The sequence below is a fragment of the Lepisma saccharinum genome, chromosome 3 (genome assembly GCF_977018435.1).
Source record: "Lepisma saccharinum chromosome 3, izLepSacc3.1, whole genome shotgun sequence".
Classification (NCBI taxonomy): Eukaryota; Metazoa; Arthropoda; class Insecta; order Zygentoma; family Lepismatidae; genus Lepisma; species Lepisma saccharinum.
Window position 1 is genome coordinate 111558251 of NC_139231.1, and position 24532 is coordinate 111582782.

The 24532-nt window shown below is 36.6% G+C and overlaps 1 protein-coding gene across 1 annotated transcript in view; it reads right to left on the reverse strand.

Moving 5' to 3' along the window:
• Positions 1–1183: 1183 nt before the first annotated feature.
• Positions 1184–24532, reverse strand: part of LOC145985303 (DNA damage-regulated autophagy modulator protein 1-like) — a 65503-nt gene continuing 42154 nt past the window's right edge. The window contains exons 3-7 of the mRNA XM_083119155.1: positions 15490–15611; positions 11720–11943; positions 10721–10859; positions 7663–7814; positions 1184–3919 (exon numbers count right to left, since the gene is read on the reverse strand). Of these exons, the coding sequence (XP_082975281.1) occupies positions 3839–3919; positions 7663–7814; positions 10721–10859; positions 11720–11943; positions 15490–15611 (718 nt within the window). The 3' untranslated portion in view covers positions 1184–3838. The remainder of the gene's footprint in view (positions 3920–7662; positions 7815–10720; positions 10860–11719; positions 11944–15489; positions 15612–24532) is intronic.

Here is a 24532-nt window from a genome sequence, read left to right on the forward strand (position 1 = left end):
CTCATTAATTGAGTTATAATATATTTCTTTAAAAAAAAAAAAATATGAATGCTCTTATCGTTTTGTTAAAATACAACTTACACTTCACTTCACTATACACAATATTTATTACATTCACAATTTCACGAACATACACAAACATAAAATACGGCTACTCGCGAAGTTATCGGAAAGGAAGTTAAGACTCGACTAACCCACAAAAGAACAAATTTTAACAGAGAAACAGGAAATTTCTCTACTGCCAGATGTTTCCTCCACTTAATATTAAGTGCCAGTCATAAACACACAAGGTCGCTGAAAAGTTCTTATCCATTTGCTAGGAACCAAACGTTAAGCCGGATGCGGAGCAGGGTGCGAAGACCTGAAACCATATAACTATAAAATGTGGGTGTTCTGCAAAAAATTTAGGTGATACAGAAAAACGGATGCGATATTCGTTATCAGCACATCTGAATACATAAAGATCACTTAGTTTTATTGAAAGGAGTATTTCATTGTTTATCAGTGGTATTTACTGTTTACAATAGATGTTGAAAGTGGTCACCAATAACCTGAAGACACATTAGCGTACGGGATAACATGTTTCGTAAGACAGCTTGCAGTTCGGCATGTACATTTTCTATACTAATCGGAACGGGGATAGTTTTCCGTGTCACACACAGTACAACGTCGTAAGATATAGCAAAATCCATTATTAATAACTTCTTTGTCAAATGTTTTACCGGTGCTTAAAATTTCTATCTTTCATGGGTCCATCGGGAACCATCTTTGCTTATTTTTTAAAGACATATCAAAATTCTACACATGTCAAGAAGCAAACAGGATAAAAAAAACGACGCAACCAAACATACGTCAAAAACACAGCCCAGTTCTACTATTTGATAGAAAAGTATTTGCGAAACTCCAGAAGTCTTAGAAAGTACTGAATACACGTATATAGCATCTAAAAGAGGCAGAGCCAGGGACGACAGCCTTTCAAAAACATTGGATGGGCTCTAACACTTGAATTATAAGTTCACAGAAAATCACATAAATCTTTCCATCCATGTATTATGATTTCAATTCCCACAAACAATGCATCCTAACTTTATAAATTTGTTGTTTACTTAATTCAATAACCACTCCATCACGAATGACGATAACAAATATAATAATAATCGTTTATTTTAAGTGTTGAGCACAGTATGAAACCTAATACAGCACTAAGTCAAATACAAAAGTACAAAGTTACACGAATAAAATACGTAAGCTGTAGAATAACATAACATAACAAGTTTGCATATGCACTTCAAGTTACAGTTTTCAACGAGATCTATTATATCTCTGATACTAATAATGGTTTATTGTTATATAATATTGTGCAATTAACTGTGTATTGTTCTAATAATAATAATAATAATCATATTTATTGAAGTGATGCTAACGATTAAACAACCACTATGTTATACAAAATTAAAAAATTGAATACATAATTATAAAATAAAACAGTGGATCCTACAATCTTATACATCAACATAAATTCAAATTGTAGGTTTCAACAAGATCAGCTACTAAACCTCTTGCATTGTTTAGGCATGTGAGAATTGAGATATACCTATGGGAATATCTGGGAATTTTATAAGCTATAATATTCAAAAAGTATTCACTGTCAACTTGGAAATTTAATATCTTCTTTACAAAATGTATCCTTTTCATTTTTCTTCTTCCTTCTAAGGAAAACATATTCAACTGTGATAACCATTCAGAGTAATGTTGGTCATAGTAATTTTTTTAAACTTTGTGCATAATAACCTGATAAAAAGTTTTTGAACTGATTCAACTTTTTGAAGGTGACTGGTTGCAGTCAGAAACCATAATTCATTTGCATATTCAAGAATAGGACGAACTATCGTTTTATACAGGAATATTAAGGTATCTTCCTTTTTAAAAACTTTCCTTGAGAAAAATATATAACCAAGCATTCTCTTTGCTCTTTTGCAAATTTCTGAAACGTGCTCATCAAATATGAGAGACGAGTCTATTACTATTCCTAAGTCTTTATGACTGTCGCACACTTGGATTTTATTTTCATAAATAAAATAGTTGGAGACTATATAATGAACTTTCTTAGTACATCTTAAAACTTTACACTTTTTCAAGTTAATTTCCATTTCATTAATCTTGCACCAATATGTCATTCTATCGAGATCAGCCTGAAGTTGAGCGACATCATTATTTGTTAAAATACTCTAAAAATTTTTTATATCATCTGCATATAGTAAACATGTGCTAGATTTAAAACATAATGTAACATCATTGAACAGAATTGGGCCAAGTTGCGACCCTTGAGGTACTGCACAAAGTATTTCTTTTTTTAGAAGAAGTTGTTTCACGAATCTTAACAGAGAAACTTCTATTTACTAAAAAGTTGGAAAAACATTTCAGAAATCGTGGTGATAATCCCATTTGGCCGAGTTTGTAAATTAATAGCTGATGGCTGACCCTATCAAAGGCTTTAGCCAAGTCAATAAATAAAATATCGGTCTGGGATTGCTTCCTAATGTTAGATTTAAGAGAGTCTATTAAAACAAATAAATTTGTAATAGTACACCTTTTTCTAAAACATCCATGCTGATTTCCATCAATATATTGTTTAAAAGAAAAAGACAAATAGTCAGCATATGTGTTCAAAAACCTTTGACATGGAATTTAATATAGTAATTGGTCTATAATTATTGAGATCATTGGCTTTTCCATCTTTGTTTTTAGTTACAGGTATAATAAACACATTTTTCCAGATATCTGGAAATATTCCAGAAGTAAGTGACATGTTGTAAATTTTAGTTAACAATGGTACAAAAACATCTTTGTTTGCTTTCAAAATAAAATTAGGTATGCCATCAGGACCTATTGAAGACCTGCCTTTTAGTTTGTTAATTGTATCACTTACATCCTTTTCCAAGATAACAGGTACATCAATTAAGTTGGTGTATGAATGAAGATTGATATTTTTAAAATAATAATAATAATAATAGCACGTCAAATTATTGGATGGGCTCGGACCCCGCGGATCTATATAAGTTCGTGACACTGTACCCAGCCACCATAAATTTTGACGAAATTTTGAAACGCTATAAGTACGATATATTTAATAATATAGTTTGCTTATTCATTAGGTTCGATGGTTCACGAGAATGGGGTGGATCCCTCCTATCCCCTTTCAAATCGCACCCTGCACATAAATAAATAGGTGCATGTTTGCTTGCTATTTTCATGCGACAAACTTCTGATTTTTCGTTCCATCGCATTCGAAATTAGCCTAGAACAAATTCTAGAGCTTTACATGTTTTGGAATTATTTTTTAAAAAAATATAAATTATATAAAAATAAAGAAATAAAAGTTTCTGTAAACTTTCTATTAAGATCAGAAATATGTGTGTACTATTCCAAAAGTGAATTTCTCATGCCCCCACATTGTATATTATATAAATGGAGGTTCAATTTCAATTTTGTACTCCCGCCCCAAATTAAAAACGTTCCTGTTCCACTAAACGCTATGCATCATCCAATTTTACAAGTTCAGCCACCCCGAAAAAAATTCTCCGTACGCCAGTGTTGTGAGCATCATTGTACTTATCTTACACTTTATTATGCCATTCCAAAGTCATATTAACCAGATTCTCTCTAAATGAAAAATTAACTTTAAATTTCATAATATGAAAATATAATATGACAATTTATTTCTCAATCAATACAACAATGAACAACTAAACTTTCATTTTCAGGCTAATGAGAAACGTTTGTCTTCATGTGTATAATGATGCCCAACAATATTTCTTAATTAGGTTGCTATATTGAGTTACTGTTCATGAGGTTTCTGATCAGAGAAACACATTCCATTCTTAAAATTTCGCACTTCTTCCATGCCGGAGATGATGACCTGTAAGAATGACAAAATTATTCAATTGGTACACTGTTAATAAATATATTCACTATTGTTCTAACGTTATCTACGTAGTATGTCATGAAAAAAATGTACATACAAAGACTCTGTATCTTCTTGAGAGTATATCTATATTTGTTTAATATACAGAATGTTTCCATACAAAACTGCCCAAATTTCACAGCGTGTACAAGACTTCAAGACGAACAACATTTTTTAACGTTCTGCTCTTTGATGCCTCGTTTCAAAGATTCGAGCCCTCGAAAAAGGCATTGTCTATCCTTTCTGTATGCCGCCATGCGGTACAATTTCATGGTAGCCACTGGCATTATCTTTTTCTGTTATTAAACGACAAAATTCTTAGTACGCTACCAACAGACTGTGTATGGGGGGAGGGAGGTGTATGAAGACTTCCAGACAAAATCCATGTAACCGAATATAACATTGCTGTTAGTTTCTTCTATCCAATACCATTAAATTTATTTGGCAAATGTGATTTTCATTGGCATGTTCCATTTCGGACACCGAAAAATTCCAATTAGTGAGAATATTTCCACTTCAATATATTTGTTAATGAAACTTGCTCCCCAAATTAAACTGAGTGTGGTACCCGTTAGTCAGCATCCAAAGTTGGAGGCAGGAAGCAACGTACACCCTCATATATCGTTTGATTGCTCACTGCTACTGTCGCGAAATCATTTTCTATCTCTCGCAGTCGAACTCAAACTCGAGAGAGAAAGACCCAACCGTTAAGATTCAAATTTGCAGGCTGCAGGATGCACACCGTCTTTTTACCCCAACGGTTTAGCATTAAAAAATTGGCATGTTTTATATTTATAATTGAATACATTTATTTGGACATGTTCTTTTATTGTTTGTTTGTGTCTTTGAATTTACAAATGTTTATTTTTTATTTATTACTTTATTTCTCTTCATTCATACAATGATTCGTTGTTCTTATAAAGGGTCTACCAATTTGAACGTCAGAACTTTGAAAAACTGTTGTGGCAACACTGGCTGGAATGACGAGATGGAACTGTGACATCTATGGGCAGTGGTCTGTGGCAAGTTATCATGGAGAGATGCACAATGCAACAATGCGTAGAAATTATTCGAATTTATTATCAAAATTCGTGTTCAGTTCGACAGACATTTCGTGCATTGAGAGGAATTTATGGCCAACATAATCGACCGACAGACAAACAAAACTGTAGGATTTGGACAAATGACAATCCGCAAGTGATTCTGGACGTACCCCTTCATCCTAAGAAAGTGACTTTGTGATATGGTTTTTGTGCCTTACAGTGGCGTCTCGTAGCCTCAAATTTGGCCGGGGCTTATTTTTTAAAGAATTTAAAATATAATGACAATTCACATGAATTACAAAAAAAAGGTATTTTTTTCTCCTAGACTACAAAACTGGACTTACTTTTTTTAAATAATTTAAAATATAATGGCAATTCACATGATTACAAAAGAAACAGGTATTGTTGTGAAACATACCTTTCTACGAACGTTGATTCCTGTTCTTCTGCTCAGCAAATTTTGTTATTACTTTTTCGTTGAAGCCCTCTATGTTTGAAATGTATCTCTATTGTAAGCAAGTGCCAAGGCATATGGTCTGTCTTGTCCCATTGCATTTCTTAAGCAGGTTTTAATACGCTTCAATGTGCTGAAACATCGTTCAGATTCAGCTGTTGCCACTGGAGTTATTAAAACTATGTTTGTCATTTTTACTGTTTCTGAAAAGGTACCCTCTAAATAATTTTAAATAAAAAATGAATGAAATCTACTGATAGAGTTTATGTTTTTCAACTCTTCACTACAATAAAGAACACGAAATTCACTCTTTAGTTTTCCCTCTTCTATGAAGGGATAATAAATCTGGGAAGATGCCTCTGTTTAAAGATTGTTCTCTTTCATTATGTCCTCGTAGAGCAAGTTCATGTCGACCACAGAATTTTAAGCAATCGATAATTCTATTTAATATATGCCTATTTTCCCGGACAAATTCATTGTCTTGTAATTGACAGCCTATGTCCTTCATCAATTTGTGTTCGAACATCAACCCTGCCAAACTCACTCAAACATAGCGAATGAAAGCCACCAAAACACTACAAAACAACACGCGAGATCGAACGCGACGCAACGGAGCTAGCCCCGAATCAGCACTCAAATACATTGCACTCTTTCCTCCTCTCTCTGCTAGCATGTGACCTTCACTGTAGCGTAGGTGGGTGTAGGCCACGCCTTCCTTTGCGACGTGCCCCGGGAAACGATAATTGACATCAATGCCGCTAGGAGCGCTGTCGTATCCATTGCAACAGACGATGTATTTACGTGAGTAAAAATCGCCTTTTAAAAGACTGTGTAATAGTTATGCGTTATGGTGATTGATAATTACGTGAATACGTCCGTTTTTCTTTAGAGGCTAAGCCCCGGAAGCCCCAAGGGACGAGACGCCACTGCCTTATTGTTTTGAGGACTAACATGGAAATCACGTGACTGTCAATATGAAGCGATATAGGAATATGGTGCTGCAGTTTTTGTGGCCTAAACTGTCAAATCTTGACATCAACAATCTGTTTTTCCAACAGGACGGTACAACTTGCCACACAGCTCGCCAAACAATGGAATTATTGCAGGAAAAGTTCCCCGGACGAGTTCTGTCCAGAAAGGGTGATGTGAACCGCCCATCAAAGTCATGTGACCTTATCCCTCTGGATTATTTTCTATGGGGTTATGCCAAATCTATGGTCCATGATACTAAGCCAGGCACAGTTCGTGACCTGAAACGGATCTTCGAACGAACCATTGAGGCTGTGCCGCTTGATATGTGTGCAGACGTGCTGGACATTCAGAATCCATTCCACCCACCAGAGCAGAGGAGGACATTTGAACGACGTATTGTTCAAAACATAATGGCATTGTTTGCTATTCAAAATAAAAAAAAAATGTATGTCATTATCACTTGTGGTTTTCATTCTATCTAATTTTAAAGATCTGACGTTCAAATTTATAGACCATATATAATATCTATATATGTATATTTGGGTCTAAACATATTTATGACATTTATTTATTTTCGCTTGTAAAGTAATAAGGTTCTTTCATACTTTATTTGTGTCTTTGAGTTTACAAATGTTTACAAAAGTTTATTTTTTTTTTAAATTTCTTTGCACTCATACAATAATAAGTTGTTCTTGCACAATACTAGGAATACTTGTATCTTTTAGTTTAAACATATTTATTTTATTTATTTACTTTCTCTTTTACAACAATAAGGGTCTTACATACTTTGTTTGTCTTTGAGTTTACAAATGTTTACAAATATTTATAAATGTTTATTTTTTGATTTCTTCTCACTCATACAATAATAAGTTGTTCTTCCGATAAATGGTATGATGAATAACTAAATAATAAAAATAATATAAATAAAAATAAAACTTCATTGCTATAAAAGCGGTCAATGATAAAACTAGTAATGGATGCAAAATCAAATAAAAAAATAAATTAAAGTTTTACTTACATCAGAAGGCGCGTGAGGAAACTCAGTTATCCCAAGAATGAAAACAAATTATGAATGGTACCTTCTAGAGTCGGTAGCAGAAACTCCAATAGAACAATTGGAGAGCGGACGGTGGATGGCGCTAATAATGTGGAGACAATGTGGTTGCGGGGTAACAAAGTTCCCCAACGCACCTGCCGGAGGGTTAATTGTAGTGAGAACCAAGAGTTACCTGGGGTTTTTGAATATGCAGACGTGAGGTTTGCTCCGTGTAAGTTGCAACCCATAGGCATTGTGCGAACAAGAATGTCCACTCGATTATAGCACTTGTAACATGCATCCCGTATCCACCATCCTCAGGCAACCATTTTGGTCGATCCGCTCCTGTAAAACAAGGAAAAGATTGCAAACGTATTTCTAAATATTTACTTTATTACTAATAGTACCAGTTCGTTATATCTAAATTTTCCTGCTCAGAGTCCTCTGTAAGACTTACTAAAATTATCGAGTTACGCTGAAACTGGGTATAGAGCTATGGAGGCTGTGGGAAAGTGAACGCTGACGTGAAAGAAAGTCCAAATTTTCACCATCAGGTGGAAATGTGGCGCTGAAATATGGTGCACAGTGAACAACATCCTGCTGTCTTACTCTTCCAAAAAGTTATTCACGTTGACAGCGCGCATTTAACACTTTTGTACTGGCAAGTTTTGAATGTCCCGATTTCTGGTTTTCCACCGGCTGGTGAAAATTTGAACTATTTTTTTCGTCAGCATTCGCTTCGTCATGGTCTCTCCATAGCATCTATACCAACTTTCACCGCAATTCGATGGTTGGACCTTGCTCCAGAGATTCCCGAGATAGAGTATGACGTCAGGAGATCCTATCTTGCATCTTCGGAAGTTAATTTACAATTACCTTGTTCAAAAAAGTAACTTGCTCACAGTTATTATTATTGTGTTTGTGTACAGTCACCCGCAATAATAATGGAGCATCTAGATCCTGAAAAACTAGCTTCCCTGCAAGGCGTTGTATGTGTTGCCTAACTGTACGGCGATAAGGGGATTTTTAGACCAAATTTTCAATGGCAAATTCTGCCACCGCCGTAGTTTTAGCCAACGCACATAACATTGTGCAGGGTAGCGAGTATTTCAGGATCTAGATGTCCTATTATTATTGCCGGTGACTGTACCAATACGGTCTAGAAGTGACTGCTTTTGCCTACATGTGGGGGTGCTCACTTATCATACACTGTTAATTGGACATTATTTATTTATTTAATAAAGAAATGATGCCACAAAACATTGTTCTATTGAGGCATGCATACATTTTGTGCATTATATTTGTGCAATACATACATTTTGTGCATTTTATTTCTACATTACATATATTTGTGCATAACTTAATTTGTTTCACTAATTACTATACATACGAACCCCTCACTCCTTTCTCCACTGATCCAGTAAGGCTCCTTGAATGATTGAAGTTAAATACAGTTCATATCAACGCTTGGATCATTTGCTACCACTTCATTATAATTTTTACACATTTTTCACATCGGAGAAATCTTTACAAAATTTGTTCTAGATTTTGGTACATGAAACAACCCGTGTTTCGGTCTGGTTCTCATTTGAGGTACACGATATAGTAATGCAGATACTAACCCCATAGGGTCTATTTAGTTATTACAATTTTGTATAGCGTGCTCATCAAATTTAAATTAAACCTTTCTTCAATTTCTTCGATGTTAAACTGTGATACAAGCTCAGAGTACGGAGTGAATTTAGGGTATCCCTTGTGTAGTGTTTTTACCTGTACAGGAAAGTAGACAAATATAGTATAGGGTGATAAATATGGAATAACGACATATCTAGTTTAGTATGTGTTGATATCTGGCAAAAAGCTGATAAACCCCATCTTAGGAGCCGGACGTTAGTTGTGAGACTGCTTTGGTCAAACCTGGACGTGTTTGCTGGTTAATGCACAAAAAAAAAACTGTTTTCGGCTGTGGAAAAAGTTTTTATGCATGTAGTCGCTAATTTAGTGCATGTGTGTGCCATGAATGTTTTACGTTGGTGTTCAAATGCGCACATTTGGAGCTCGTATCAATAGGGAGAGGTGTTGAAATATCTTTCGAAGAATGGTGACTGCTGCGACAAAGACAAATCCAACATGGCGGAGCGATAACTTTGGAATACCGAAGGGGTGTTAAATATGGAATGGTATCTTCAAGGTGAGCAGTGGGCACAGTGTGCCCTGTGTCAAGAATGTGTGCAGGATATTCAGGCTAAGTGTATGTTTGGGATGTCTGCAAATAGTTTCGTGTCGCAATAGACCCATCTTGGCTGTTGGAACAGTTTCTGCTGTTATGTCCCTCATTGCTCTATAACATGGTATAGTCGACGAGCTAGCTTCGTTAACGACAGGCTGGCTTGGAGTCCACGGAGCGCGCCCACCAGCTGCAACAATCACTATCAAAGCACAGTGTTGCCACATATCTACAATCCACATCTACTCTACGCCACTTCGTCCCTCCCCCGCACTTGCTCCTTCCCACGGTCTCCACATTGAAGTTGCAAATTACGGCAACAGCGTATCCGCAGTCATGTGACTGAAACTCCACGTGGAGTAGACGAGCAAAATGACAGCTGCGCATATTGTCTGAAGGTTGAGTGTGATTGGACGAAAACAACTCCACCCACATTCTTGGCGGCGGCTTCCTTCAGTTCTTGGACGTTAACGAAGTAAATGCGTAGACTATATATTTGACGATTATCTTGTTTCACAATTCTATTAGTTTGTCAATACATTCCCCTTTATTTTGTGTACAAAGATAAAATTTAGGTCTATATTTTATTTTTTGCATAGTGTAGTACAAGGTATTTCATATTTGTCAACGCTTTTCCTAAATGTAAACATTTGTCCTTTTCTAACTTTTGTTTACTTTTCTGCTAAGTGTCTATCTTTTACTAAACAAGATATATACCACAACACACCTAACATGTCTCTATACATATTAGTGCAAAATCTTCATTTTATACTTCTTTTTAATAGTTATGACACAAAAAATGGCATTCCATATTTGTCTCGTTTTGAAGTGAACTTATTCCTTTTTGCAGACCTGTGATTTCACTACACATCCGGTGCGCTAACCAAGTACTCCACGAAACCCCCGGAATTCACTGCTACAGGTCAGTCGTAAGTTCGATTCCAAATGAATAATGTCCAAATTACATTGCATGTTTGTAAAGAACCATTGTTGGTAACATTCATTAAATTATTGATATACTTACCTTTGGTTTGCTGTTCAGCGATGTATCCAGTCACAACTGTCATTACTACTGACACACTTGCTATTATTGTAAACAGAGTTCTCAAGTTAGCAGCCGTTCTAGAGGTAAATAAAGGACCCAACGAGTAGTCGAAAATCACCTTTAAAAATCAGAATTACACAATTAACACTAGCTTGGAATTTCGCACAAGAAAATATTAAAAACCATAAATATAATTTTTAAAGAAAGAGATGTAGAAAAGAATGGAACTGTTAACGTCGCAGCTTAGTGATCAACGGGTCCCAGGTTTCACACCTGGTGGAAGCAGATAATGGTTCAGAATCAACTTTAAAGTGTAGGTCCAGTCCCGATTAGCCTATCTGTGCACGAAATAGACTTAAAACTAAAGGTATAAAAAAGAAAGAAGGCACGTTGGGAAAAAAAATAAAAATTAGGAGGAAGAAAAAGAGAATAGAAAATCACAAAGAACCGAAATATAACAATACGTATACGAAGGAAAGAAGCTGTGAAGACTTGAAATCATTGAGGAAATGAAATAAATGAGAAAGAGAAGGAGGAAGGAAAGCAAATACAAAAAACAAAGATATAATGATTAGAGGAACATAAATAATGAAAAATAAGAAAGCAAGAATGAGAGAAGAAAAGATTAAAAGATTAGCAAGGGCATGGAATAATTAAGGAAGGAAAAAAACATGAGAGAGAAATGAAAATTAAAATAAGAAGCAAAGAACAACGAGGTGATAAGGAAAACTATATAGATTTGATTTGATTTGATTTTTGTTACTTATGGTCGCTCTTTTGCCACTTTTTCAGCTAATTCGAACAACAAGGATGAGTGATGATATGATGAAACTGATAATGGGACATTCACAAAGATCACTCATGCAGACCGGGATTCGAACCCAGGACACCTAGCGTCGGAAAACTAAATGTATGTATGTGTATATATCTTTACCTTTATATATATATATATATATATATATATATATGAGCACTTGCCTGAATCCACATGTAACTGATGAACGTTAGAACACCGACAGCGGAAGATGTTGCATGGACTGCAAACATAGTTGTGGATTGACAAGTACCAAGGAGGTTCATGGCGAAAGCGGAAACCCACACCAGCCAGAGACTTAACCAGTTTAGGGACCTTAAGTTAGGATTGCGTGTGGTTCTAAGGAATTTCTCCACCAGCAGGTAGTTAAGATACGCAATGAAGGCACCTGGAAAAACAAGAGCAATTTTACTTCTTGAAGCTTAAAGTTTGTCACCCACTGGCACATGCATTTTTCTACAAGGATAATAATCTATATTACACAAATCAAATTAAATTAAGGCACTTCGTTATGGCATATGTGTGCATACTTGTCCTTTACTGTCTGATTGAACATATATTAACTGTTCTATTCAGCACGTTTTCGCTCTTTCAAGATATAAAGAACTTTCTTCTGCACTTACCTAGTCCAGTACTTAAAATTTCACTTACCTAGTGTAGTGCAAGGTGTATCATACTTCTTCTTTTTCAAAGACTACAAAGTCAGAATATGAGACAGAGAAATTTACACTTGGCACAGATAAGGGTAGAAGGAAAAAAATACAAAGTGTTACTCAACTTTTGTTCTCAATGAAATTTTATCAAGTGATAAAGTGACACCTACATACTTCATTTGGGGGGTTAGCACATGAAACACATTAGATGTCACCATTCAACTCAGTACATGACATTCCCTGTGTGTGCGTGTGTGTGTGTTTATTTATATCTATTCCAACACACATTCGACTTGCCCCGAATTAGTACTCGTATTATGCATATTATATGTATTAAGTATTTTAATTATTGTAACTATCTTTTTTCATTTGCCAAAATATAGTAGTAATAGTACGTTTCTAAAGATGTTCTGCAAACACTAAGACACGTCTTAAATATTCTTAAATATGCTAACTTTTTTTAAAAATCAGAAATGAAAAACCTTAAATCGCTAAATGTAGCTAACCTGTATTATTTGAAATGTTTTTTTCTTTGTTTCCTCATTGCATTCTTATTTGTAGGATGTATATATCACAAACCATGCCATAAGAAGAAAATATGAAAGGATGTGCATAAAGCGTCGGTACTTTGGGTGGTAGATTGGCGCCAAACCATAATCCTGCCTGTGGTGCCAAAATATCTAGCCACTGGGCTGATGACCCATCTTCAAGTCATCCCAACATAAATGTTCAAGTGTTAAAATGATGGTTAATTAAACATAGTTATATTTAATTTAATTTAATTACATATCGGAGGTAGCGGGCAATTTTAAAGTTTTAGCATTGTTTTATTAGCAATATTAGTAATTTGACATGACATGACATTCCCCCGGTTAAAAGTGGTTGGATTAAACACTGTTTGTTTTCCTTTGACAATCGAAATAGAAGGAAGCTTTTCCAGGTGCAAGGTTTAGTTGACTGACAATAAGCTGTCAATTACATTTATACCATGACTTGGTTTGTGCAAATTTTGAAAAATATAAAGCAATATCTGTGAGAATATCTCTGCACAAAATGTTGATATTTGTAAAAAACCTATCAGACAATGGCTGATTGATTGATTGATTTGGTGAGGAAATTAGTGTATTTTTACTAAATATGTGCCGTGACGAAGTACATTAATATTGCTGCATCTGGAAGCTATTTTTTTTCTTTCAAAATTTAAATTCATGATAAATGTATAGGGTAGGTTCCTATAAGATTATGCGGTCTTCACAGAGTACGCAGTGTCAATTTTCAAAGTTGGTAGCATTGTGGGATAGTAGCTTATAGACGTTAGCAAACAGCAATACGGAGGGTTATGTATGAGCATGAAGGAAGTAACAACCGACTGGCAGGGACTGAGTAATTAGCAGGTAAGTACTTTAATGCCATTTCAGTGTAATATTACGCTTACGTCTGCCCAATAACGCTAAAACGGGAAGACAATGACCTGTACAGTAAATATCTGTGCACGCCTTGAGAATACATTGGTGTGGATTTCACATGTCTAGTCTGATTGATTCTGCCATATGGTGACCAAATATTAAATGTGACGTTGTCCTCAAAGAGTACGCATTGAACATGACCCAAAGAGTTTGCATGCTTACTCTTGAGGGACAAGGCAGTTTCTACGTAGTAAAATGTCTGGAATCTGTGATATTTTTTTAAAAGATGTCTGAGGTCACAATTTCTCAATAATTTTCTGTATAATTAGAAGAATTTACATAGACTGAATCACAAGTAAAATGAAAGTACAGTATCATATGTGCATAAATTCATACATAAAAGACAAACTTTGTAACAATAGTTATTATTTCATCTATAGGAAACATGTCACGCTACAAAAGGAAAACAATCCGTAAATTGGTGTTCACGGAGGAAGTATTGAATGACTGCTACAGGCGATTACAACTGGGAGAAAGCAAAAGGGAAATTGCCGCATCGCTGGGAGTAAATGATTGCACACTCCGGAAAAGAATGAAGGCTGTAAGTCCGTTTTCCTACAAAAAAATATTTTATTACAAAAATCTTTGGCATGTTACAAAAAAATAACTAGCCTATTCCTTTCCAATCATGGAGGCATAATGACATCATCACCATATGGAATAACATTGGAGTGCGCATCATCCCAAAGTATACGGAGCCAAGTAAAGGGGGCAAGCGTTGCAAAGGGAAAGAGCGCTTGAAATTTGATGCTGCTGTACCTTCCACATCTACAGACCTTTAAGTAGTTGGCAACTACCCAGGATGCTACGAAATCTACGGGGAACCAATTACAGAAGGCTGGATTCAATGTGGAGGTTGCGAGTAACGGTGGAATGAAGCTTGCTCTTCATATTAAAGACAGGGTGCCTTTCAGTGTGACATGTGTTAGAGGTTTTATTTCCTTCATCTCCACGACACTTTCAAGTGCGTACTTTTAGAGGACGTGTTGCGTACTCTTCAAGGACTAGTCCCGTAAGAGTATTATTTTGCATCCATTTAAAAAAGATTATTTCATATCCTATATTTTGTTCCCATTCATTTTATTCTTTGTTCCATACGAAAGTGAAGATACTACTTAAGAAGTAGGTGCAGTTGTTTTGTGTTTCTGTTTGTTTACGTTCCCGTAATATGACTTTAAACACTAAGTGCGTACTCTTATAGGAACCTACCATATTGCTTTCATGGTTACATCTGCCTCTGTGGCAAAGTGGTTGAGAACAGTGTGGTACTTAAGAAATTTCCAGAGAGAGGGAAATTCTAATGACTGTCTAGGGACAGCATGAGATAATGATTTTCCGCCATATAACATTTCCCCTTTATGGTTAGAATTTATCAAGCAGACGGGGGATACAAGTACCCAGAGGGGGGAAATCCCCCCTATATATACCGCCCTGGTTGGGACTGAATTCAAACCGAAGACTACATGTTCGAGTCTACCAATGGGATAAACTACGAGAGGAAAACATAATATATTTAGATATTTATATCGCTGTTACAGCATATTTTTATGTTCTAGGGCATACTCATTCAAATATTAGGTTATATAATACCTAACCGTAATGGCAAATAATTTAGAGTAAATATTTTTCGCTTCGTACTACTCAAAAGACATCTTACACATCGTAAAATAATAAAATAAAAAAAGTCAAATTCTAGCAGTATCGTCTTCTGCGATGGTCCATCACACTACACCGATTACCCTTTCAGCCAGCGTTCTCCAGTACGTTCAGAACTCAATTTAGAAATTTAAAAAAAAAATCGATAGTTTCACTCACCTATAGAACAAGCGACATTGAAGACCAATGTAAACAAACAGCTTTCTGGTGGTCTGGCACCTACGTCACTAATGTAAGGGAAAATTGGCTCTACGTGCCCATTAAGCACAGCAATGGCGTACCTGAAATGAAACAACAAAAATAATTAGAATCATTATTGACAATTTTAAATAGGGTTCGAAACAGCTTGAAGTAGAAGGAGTTTATTCCTTCATCGGAATCCTAGTACTAGGATGATTAATATCAGAACCTACTTTGACTAAAATTAAGCTATACATTTATATCTTCTGATGGATTTAGCTAATCTATACGTGTATCAAATTGCATAACCATGCTACAAATTCTAAATACTCGTACTAGATGATTAACAAGAGCTCAAATTCTTGGAATATCTAGCTTGGGAATATTCTATTCTTAGGGTGATGTGACTGTTAGTAGTATAGAATATACTATTACTGGAACACAAAAGTATGACCCCCCTCAGATTGGTTTTGGCTACACTTAAAACTATGACAAGATGCTTATATAAGCTTATTGCCTACAGTGTGCTACTCTGTCGAATCCAAGAATTTAGTAAAATAGCCCTCGGGGATTTCCCGTGAAAAGTATGATTTGGCTACACGTACAAGAGCTGCATCTGTCAGATTGTTGTCCATAGGATCGTAAAAAATATGGCCCTCTTGGCATTGTTTTGGCTACACTTAAAACTAAGTCAAGATGCTCATATGAGCTTATTGCCTTTAGTGTAATACTCTGTAAAGTATAATCTTATTAGCTACATCTACACACACACCTACACCCACACAAATTTACTTCCGGTCTACTTGACAGACACCTGTGGGTTTTTCAATTTTTTTTAAGTATATAGTTTTTGATTTGATCCCCAAAAAATTATATATAAATACCAAAACCAAAAATAGTAACAGACTAAGTATACACACTAAGTATACAAAGCTCACTGCTGAACCCAACTGATATTTTTTAAGTATATAGTTTTTGATTTGAGCCCCAAAAAATTATATATAAATACCAAAACCAAAAATAGTAACAGACTAAGTATACACACTAATTACACAAAGCACACTGCTGAACCCAACTGATATTTTTTATTAAGTATATGGTTTTTGATTTGAGCCCCAAAAAAATATATATAAATACCAAAACAAAAAATAGTAACAGACTAAGTATACACACTAAGTATACAAAGCACACTGCTGAACCCAACTGATATTTTTTATTAAGTATATAGTTTTTGATTTGAGCCCCAAGAAATTATATATAAATACCAAAACCAAAATTGGCAAATCAGAAATATTGTAATCAATGCGATAAGAATATATCTAGCCCTAATTGGGCTAAGCACCAACGTAATTGTGATCCTGAGAAACGCAAAATGGCCACTAAAATATGCCCAAAATGCCATAGAAAATTTAGCATGGCATATTTCAATAGGCATATAGGCACTTGTTCCGCACAACTATCTTCATCGTCCCTACAGCAATCTACATCTTCATCTGGTCTAACAAGAAAGCTTGTTACATCTGATAATACTAGACCAGCAAAGCAGCCATGCAAAACACCCATTGATAGTAGTTTTAATGGTCAATTAAGAGATTACCGTTTCGTATCAGAGCCAAAATGTGATATTAAGAATTTTTTCAATAGTGTAAATTATGATGTGCAGGCTATTCTAAACGCACAAAACGGCTCTTATAACTATCCCTCAAATTGTATACTCAATATAAGAAACCAAACAGTACAAAATTTACACAGCCCCACATAACAAAAACTGTACCTGTATACTGAAATACAAACTTAGACGAAATACTAAGCAAGTTGATAGACCAATTGCTTATCAAACATTCTGAGTTTGCTGCTAAAGAATCAGGATGGAGTCTTCGTGGATCTCCACACAGGCTCTATGTTAATATTTCTGAATTCAGACTTCTACAAGGTTCTACATATCTGCCTTTACCTGACAATATCAAAAACAAAAAAGCCGTGGTTAACGTAGAAAATACCGACCAGAAATGCTTTTTGTGGTGTATTTTGGCTGCTTTGTTTCCAGTTTTAAATCATCCACAGCGAATAAGTCATTATAAACAGCATGAACATGATTTTGATGATGCTATGGATGGCTTAGAATATCCAATGTTTGTCCAGAATATCGATACATTTGAAAAAGAGGCCAGAGATAGCAATGGCCGACCATTATCTATTAATGTGTTTTCTGCTGCTCTCTTAGAATCAGCAAACGTGATGATGACTCTGCTGTCCCGATCGATCTGCTCTTAATTGATAGAGACGGTACATACCATTACACTCTGATACGCAATCTTCAGGCTTTAGTCAGAAAACAACTAGGCAAATCCAATACAATATACAAGTTGTGTCGAAGATGTTTGACTGTATTTGATGGTCGAAAAATAGTAAATATATAATCTGTGATTTTGAATCAAATTTCAAACCGCTTGCATTCTGCAGCCCAGATCCCGAAGAGTCTTCAAGTACACCGTATCAGCTACATGAACCTTCTAGTTTTTGTTATGTGGTTGTACAGAATGGTGTTATTAGTAAAGCACACTTATACATGGGGCGGGGTGTAAGGGGTACCTTCTTCGTAGGCGCCCAAAAGTCAACCTCACTTCCACGTAGTGCACCCTGGACTAAAGACTAACAAGGCTCTGGCGACTGGCACTGTGGCCAGTATAATTTTCTGTGTGTTGTCCTGTTTTTTGTCCTTGTGTGTGCTGAGTGCCCGTTTACAGCCTCAGCTTTTAACAGAAGTCAGAACATTTTAAGATTTTTAGTTATGCAACATTAGAGTTGTTATTTGTAATGATAAGGGGCTGGCCCCCGTATAATGTGACGGGAGCAAAATAGCATAAGTGCTGACGCTCCCAAAATTTTAAATTCAAATTCAAATTCAAATTATACATGGGGCAAGATGCTATTAAAAAATTTGCACGTAAAATAGAAAATGAGTACCGTCGCATAGCCTACGATATATTATTAAAATCAATACCTATGCGGCATATAACAGAGGATCAGAACGAAGGTTTCAACAGTGCACAAAGATGCTCGGTATGCAATTCTGAATTTTCGGACACAAATAACAAGGTGCATCACCACTGTCATACAAACGGCAAATATGAAAAGGCTCTGTGTAGTAGCTGTAATATTAAGATCCGGAGACCAAAATTTGTCGCGATATTTTGTCACGGAGCATCCAATTATGATTTGCATCATCTGATCAGATATGAGGGGTTTAACAAGCAGGATTTAGATATTTTAGCAGAAAATGACGAAAAATATATTGTTATTAGCAAGGTAATCAATGGTAATGGCAGGCCTATACACTTAAGATTTCTAGATTCATACAGATTTCTGTCGGCTAGCTTGGCTACTCTGGCTGGCCAATTATCTGATGCCCAATTCAAAATCACATGTGACATGTTTACAAATTTGGACCTGAAATTGATTAGGCGTAAGGGTGTGTACCCATACGACTATGTTACCGATTTTTCAAAATTTGACGAGTGTGCTCTGCCACCGCAACAAGAGTTCTACAGCAAACTCAGAGCACCAGGAATTAGTGATGATGATTATTGCTATGCCCAGTTGATGTGGACCAACTTAAAATGCCAGACGCTTGGTGATTATCATAAGATATACTTGATGCTTGATGTGACTCTCTTAGCCGATGTACTTGAAGCATTTAGAACATCATCGATGCAAACCCGGTCCATTTTTACAGTGCTCCAGGCCTAGCATGTTCTGCCATGTTTCTGAAGACTAAAATGGAATTGGATCTGATCCAGGACCAGAACATTGTATACGAGGGGGCATGGTACAATGTTCAAAAAGATATGCCAGAGCCAACAACAAGTGTGTTCCCGAATTTGATTCTGCGCGACCATCGAACTATATACTTTATGTGGATGCCAACACCCTGTATGATTATGCCATGATGAAAAAGCTGCCATATGCAGGGCTTGAGTGGGTCGAAGATTTCAACATTGAGGATGTTTAAGACTTTGATGACAGTGACTATGGCCTGTTCTTAGAGGTCGATCTGGCAATTCCTGATAATTTGCACAGCCAGTTTTCTGATCTGCCGCCAATTGCTGAGTTCCAGTGTCCGCCTGGCTCTAAACAAGAAGCTGATGATGACTCTAGAGCCAAAACAGGGTTATGGCATAGACTACAAGAACCTCCAGTTCCTGATGCGTCATGGTCTTCAAGTGACCAAGGTTGGCAAAGTCTTGAGGTTCAAGCACTCAAGGTGGTTGAAGCAATACGTTGATACAAACACCGAGCTTCGAACACGTGCGGTAACCCAATTTGAAAAGACCTTGTTCAAATTGATGGTCAATTCGGTGTATGGTAAGACCATAGAAAATGTCAGAAAACATACTGATGTCAAATTGTTTACTGACCCCAGCCAGAGCAAAAAATTGGTAGCGAAGCCCAACTTCAATTACAGAAGAATTTATGACGATAATCTGGTGCTTTTTAACATGAATAAAACAAATATCAAGTTTGATAAGCCTATTTATGTAGGGGCTGTAATATTAGAATTGGCCAAATTACACATGCTGGAGCTTTTTAACGATATGCTGAAGCCTTTTTATGGTGATCGTATAAGGCTGATGTATATGGACACGGATAGCTTTATCCTTGATATTCAGACAGAAGATGTCTACCAAGATATAGCAGACCCTGTATTGCTTGACTATTTCGATACCAGCGAATTGCCTGGCCATCTGAATTTTCAACCCCACAACAAAAAGGTGCCAGGTAAGTTAAAAGACGAGACACTTGGCGATGTTATTGTAGGATTTGCTGGGTTAAAAGCCAAGATGTACAGCTTTGAAACATCCTGTGGTGCTGTCACCAAAAAAGCCAAAGGCATTGGTAGCGTAACTGTAGACAAAGAGCTCAAATTTGAAGATTACGAAGATTGTCTCAAATCATGTAGTACAATCAGAACATCAGAATGTAGAATCCAGAGTGTGGATCACTTGTTGACTACAAATATTGTAAGAAAAGTGACTCTGGAACCACATGACGATAAGAGATGCGTTTTATCATGTGGTATACAAACTCTACCATGGGGTCATTGTGACTTGATAAGTGGCAATGAATGCCCTATCACAGAGCATGGTTTGGAATAAATAAACATGCCTATGAACTTATTTGGGTTCAAAAAGCAGGCTATTATGGACCTGCCAACACCAGCACCCTCTCCTGATACACAATCTATGCTATCTAAACTAAGTGGTTTCTTCATTATTCATCTGAATAGCATACTTACAGATGTTGATGTTAATATAGGTAAAACATTGTACATATTTAACAATAACTTAAACCACTACCAGTTACCTGTAGGTGGTCAATTACAATTTATTACAACCCCCGAGGGCAATGTCAAGGTTTCAGTAGGCAGAAATATTTACAGAAGTAAGCACTCAAACATGGTTTCTGGCACTGTATATACTGTCTCTGCCGGTGACTGTTTATATATTGAGGTCCTGGGACACTATGACAAGCTTATACCTCTTTTTCTAGAATTAAGAATCAGATACTCTAAATAAATAACCGCTAAAAAAACACAATGCCTAACGATATATTTGGCCATACAAGGCACGAAGATCACAGCGACGAGATTCTGATGCTTGACGTCAGAGTCAAAAAATTAAGAAGTGATTTACAAGCTCTACAAACCACACTCAATGCCAGTCTTCAACTCGAGATTACCAATTTACAATCACAATGCATGGACCCTCTTCTTAAAATCGACTCAGAACTCAAATCGTTGCTCCAGAAATACACTGACTTGGCTACACTCGATAATCTTCAGAGTTTAGAGGAGCCATAGCAGCTCTTCAAGTCAAATTTAAGACTCAGGCTTCCAACTCTGTGCAACTGAAACAGCAACTAGAATAGGAGATTGGTAGTGTCCAGACACAGCTCTAAACAATTGTCAAAAGCATAAAGTCCCAAGATGATTTCGATCTAGTGATTTCTACTCTAAAAGAACAGATTCAATCACTGGAGATTCCTAATCTGGACCCCCTGAATAATGCCATAGCCGAGGTCAAAGAAAAAATTGAGACACTCGAAAACTTTATGAACAACCTACCATCTTCTGATGCTCTGAGTACCATCACTCGTAGTGTTGCCAACATTAAGCTGCAACTAGAGACATACGAAGATTTTGGAAAAATTCAGAATACCATAACCCATCTCGAGGGTACTATAGCAGCAGTACAAAACGATCTGACAAATGTACAAGAAACTCTGGAGTCCCGTTTACCTGGTATCGTAGAAACCCTTGCCAGTGTCCAGCAACAGATCACCAAACTTGAAAACCTCAACACCGAATCTGAGTTATCCCATTTTCATCACTTGATCGATGATATTCAAACAAAGCTTGAAATTTTACAACAATCAACACCTACTCAGGCAGACATAGCCCTGCTCCAAGATGCTATGCGTAGTGTAGCTGATGCTATTCAATTAAATGTTGTAAAATTAGCTCTTGAGTCTCTGCAGAATACGGTGGCCAATCTGCCTACATCACAGTAACTTAAAAATATTAAAAGAGCCGTAAATCGCAGATTGAAATCTGAAGACATCAAGAATATTCAGACAGAGATCAATCAGCTTACTCAGACAGTGGCTACTCTTCCAACCAATCAGCATATTAACGAACTGCATGCTCTGTTTGAGGATATCAGAACCCAAGTCCATGATCTTACAGCCCAAAGTTCAAAATTGGCTGTTCTTGAAAATCTACGGCAAATTGTAGCCAACATCAAGCAACAGCTAGGGACCATAGAATCCAACCAAGCAAATGCTCTGTCTATTTTTGCCACTCAGCTTCAAGAGATTGTGCAACAATACAAGAAACTTGCTGTGGACATAAGAATCAAACTAGGCCACGACGAGATTGTTAGGACTATCAACGAGCATCTTGAATCTGTAATGAGTAGATTGCTTACAGCAGAAAAAGAAATAACTGGCCTAATCGAGAATCCCTCGAATTGTACAGTGTCCCCAACAAAGAATACGATTCACCGTGTACACCAGGTGGCAAACTGTATATGTTTTCCCCTGCACAATTTTATTACCAGTTCTTCGAGAGGCGCAGACTCAGAGCGGTCAAGATCAAATACTGGTTACAACAGCAGGCTCACCACTACCCTACCTTATCGATAGCCAATGCTGACAACATACCAAAAATCACCAGTGTGGAGTTAGAGGATTTTATAGACCCCGATACACTAGAAACAGCCTATGCTGAAGATGATGTTCTCTCGAGTTTAATATACAAATAGGGGACAAGTTGTATTTAGAAAATTCTGTAGTATCTGCTGCCGAACACCCCATAGTTGCGATATTCTTGTTTACGTACTATGTCTAGACAAACCATATATGTCTAGACAACTTGCTACACAGACCAGCCAGACGTAACTCTAAGCGACTGCCAGTGGTCACAAAAGACATAGACGATCTGAGGCAAGCTGACTTGGTTGAGATGGCAAGTGGAAAGCTGAAAAACTTATACAAGATCAACAAGGGCTACAAGTATCTACTTACTGTCACACACACATTTTCAAAATATGCCTGGACTGTGCGGCTCAAATCCAAGACTGGAACATGTGTTACAAAAGCCTTTAAAACAATCTACAATCACAGTGGAAGATCACCAAGCTATATACAAACAGATAACGGCAAAGAATTCTATAATTTGGTGTTCCAACAATTTGCTAAGAGCTAGTCAATACGACATTACTCAAGTTACAGCGATCTCAAAGCCTCTATTGTAGAAAGATTCAACAGAACCCTAAAAAGTCATATGTATAAACAATTTACGCTTCAAGGTAATTATAAATGGCTTACTATCCTACCAGAACTTCTAGATCGATATAACAATTCGGTCCATGCCACAATCAACATGAAGCCCTCTGATGTAACCACATCTGACGAACAACTATTGATCAACACTGTTTACTATCCTAAATATCAACCAAAAACCAGAAAAGCTAAATACAAGGTCGGTAATCAAGTAAGGATCAGAAAATATAAACACATATTCGAAAAAGGCTTTACCAGAAACTGGAGCACTGAATTATTTACAGTGGTTCAAGTTATACCTGGGACCCGTAACACATATATAATAAAATACCATCGCGGTGAAGTTCTCAAAGGTCGATTCTACGAAGAAGAACTCAGCAAAACTAAACAGCCCGACACATATCTCATAGAAAAAGTCATCCGCAAAAAAGGCAACAAGCTACTGGTCAAATGGCTAGGCCTCCCAGAAAACACCTGGAATAAAGCAGACAAAGTGATACTATGAACACCTGGGATGTTATAAAGCGACTACCAGAGCCCGAACAGCAGACTAAGAAAAATGGCAATCTGCTACCTGATAATATTCGTTGTCTTATTGTTGGGCCGTCGGGTTGCGGTAAGACTACGCTACTGGTTGATAATTTTTTACTGGCACCTAACTGGTTGGACTGGAAAAACAGGCACTTGTACGTCTTTTCTAAGAGCTTAGAACAATTAAAATATCATCAGCTGATGAAGCTATACGATGGACTGGATACAGCCACTTTTGAATCAAATGTTACGCTACTCGATGACGGTCTCGATAACTCTGTTGTTGCGTTTGATGACATTATACTGGATAATCAAAACGAGGTTCGAAATTTATTTACACAGGTTCGACACAAAGAGATAGATTGCTTCTACCTGGCGCAGACCTTTTCCAAAATACCGAAACAGCTGCTACGAGACAACAGTAATTTCATATGTGCGTTTCGTCAAGATCATACTAACCTCAAACACATACATGATGAGTATGTAGGTGCAGACTTAAGCTACAACGATTTTTCCAAGTTTTGTGGTAGGTATTGGAACCAGGACAGCTACGGATTTGTCACAATCGATATGACAAAGAAGCCCAATAGTGGTAAATATAGGTGTAAAATCAACTATTTTATAAACGTAGAGACATATATAAACAACC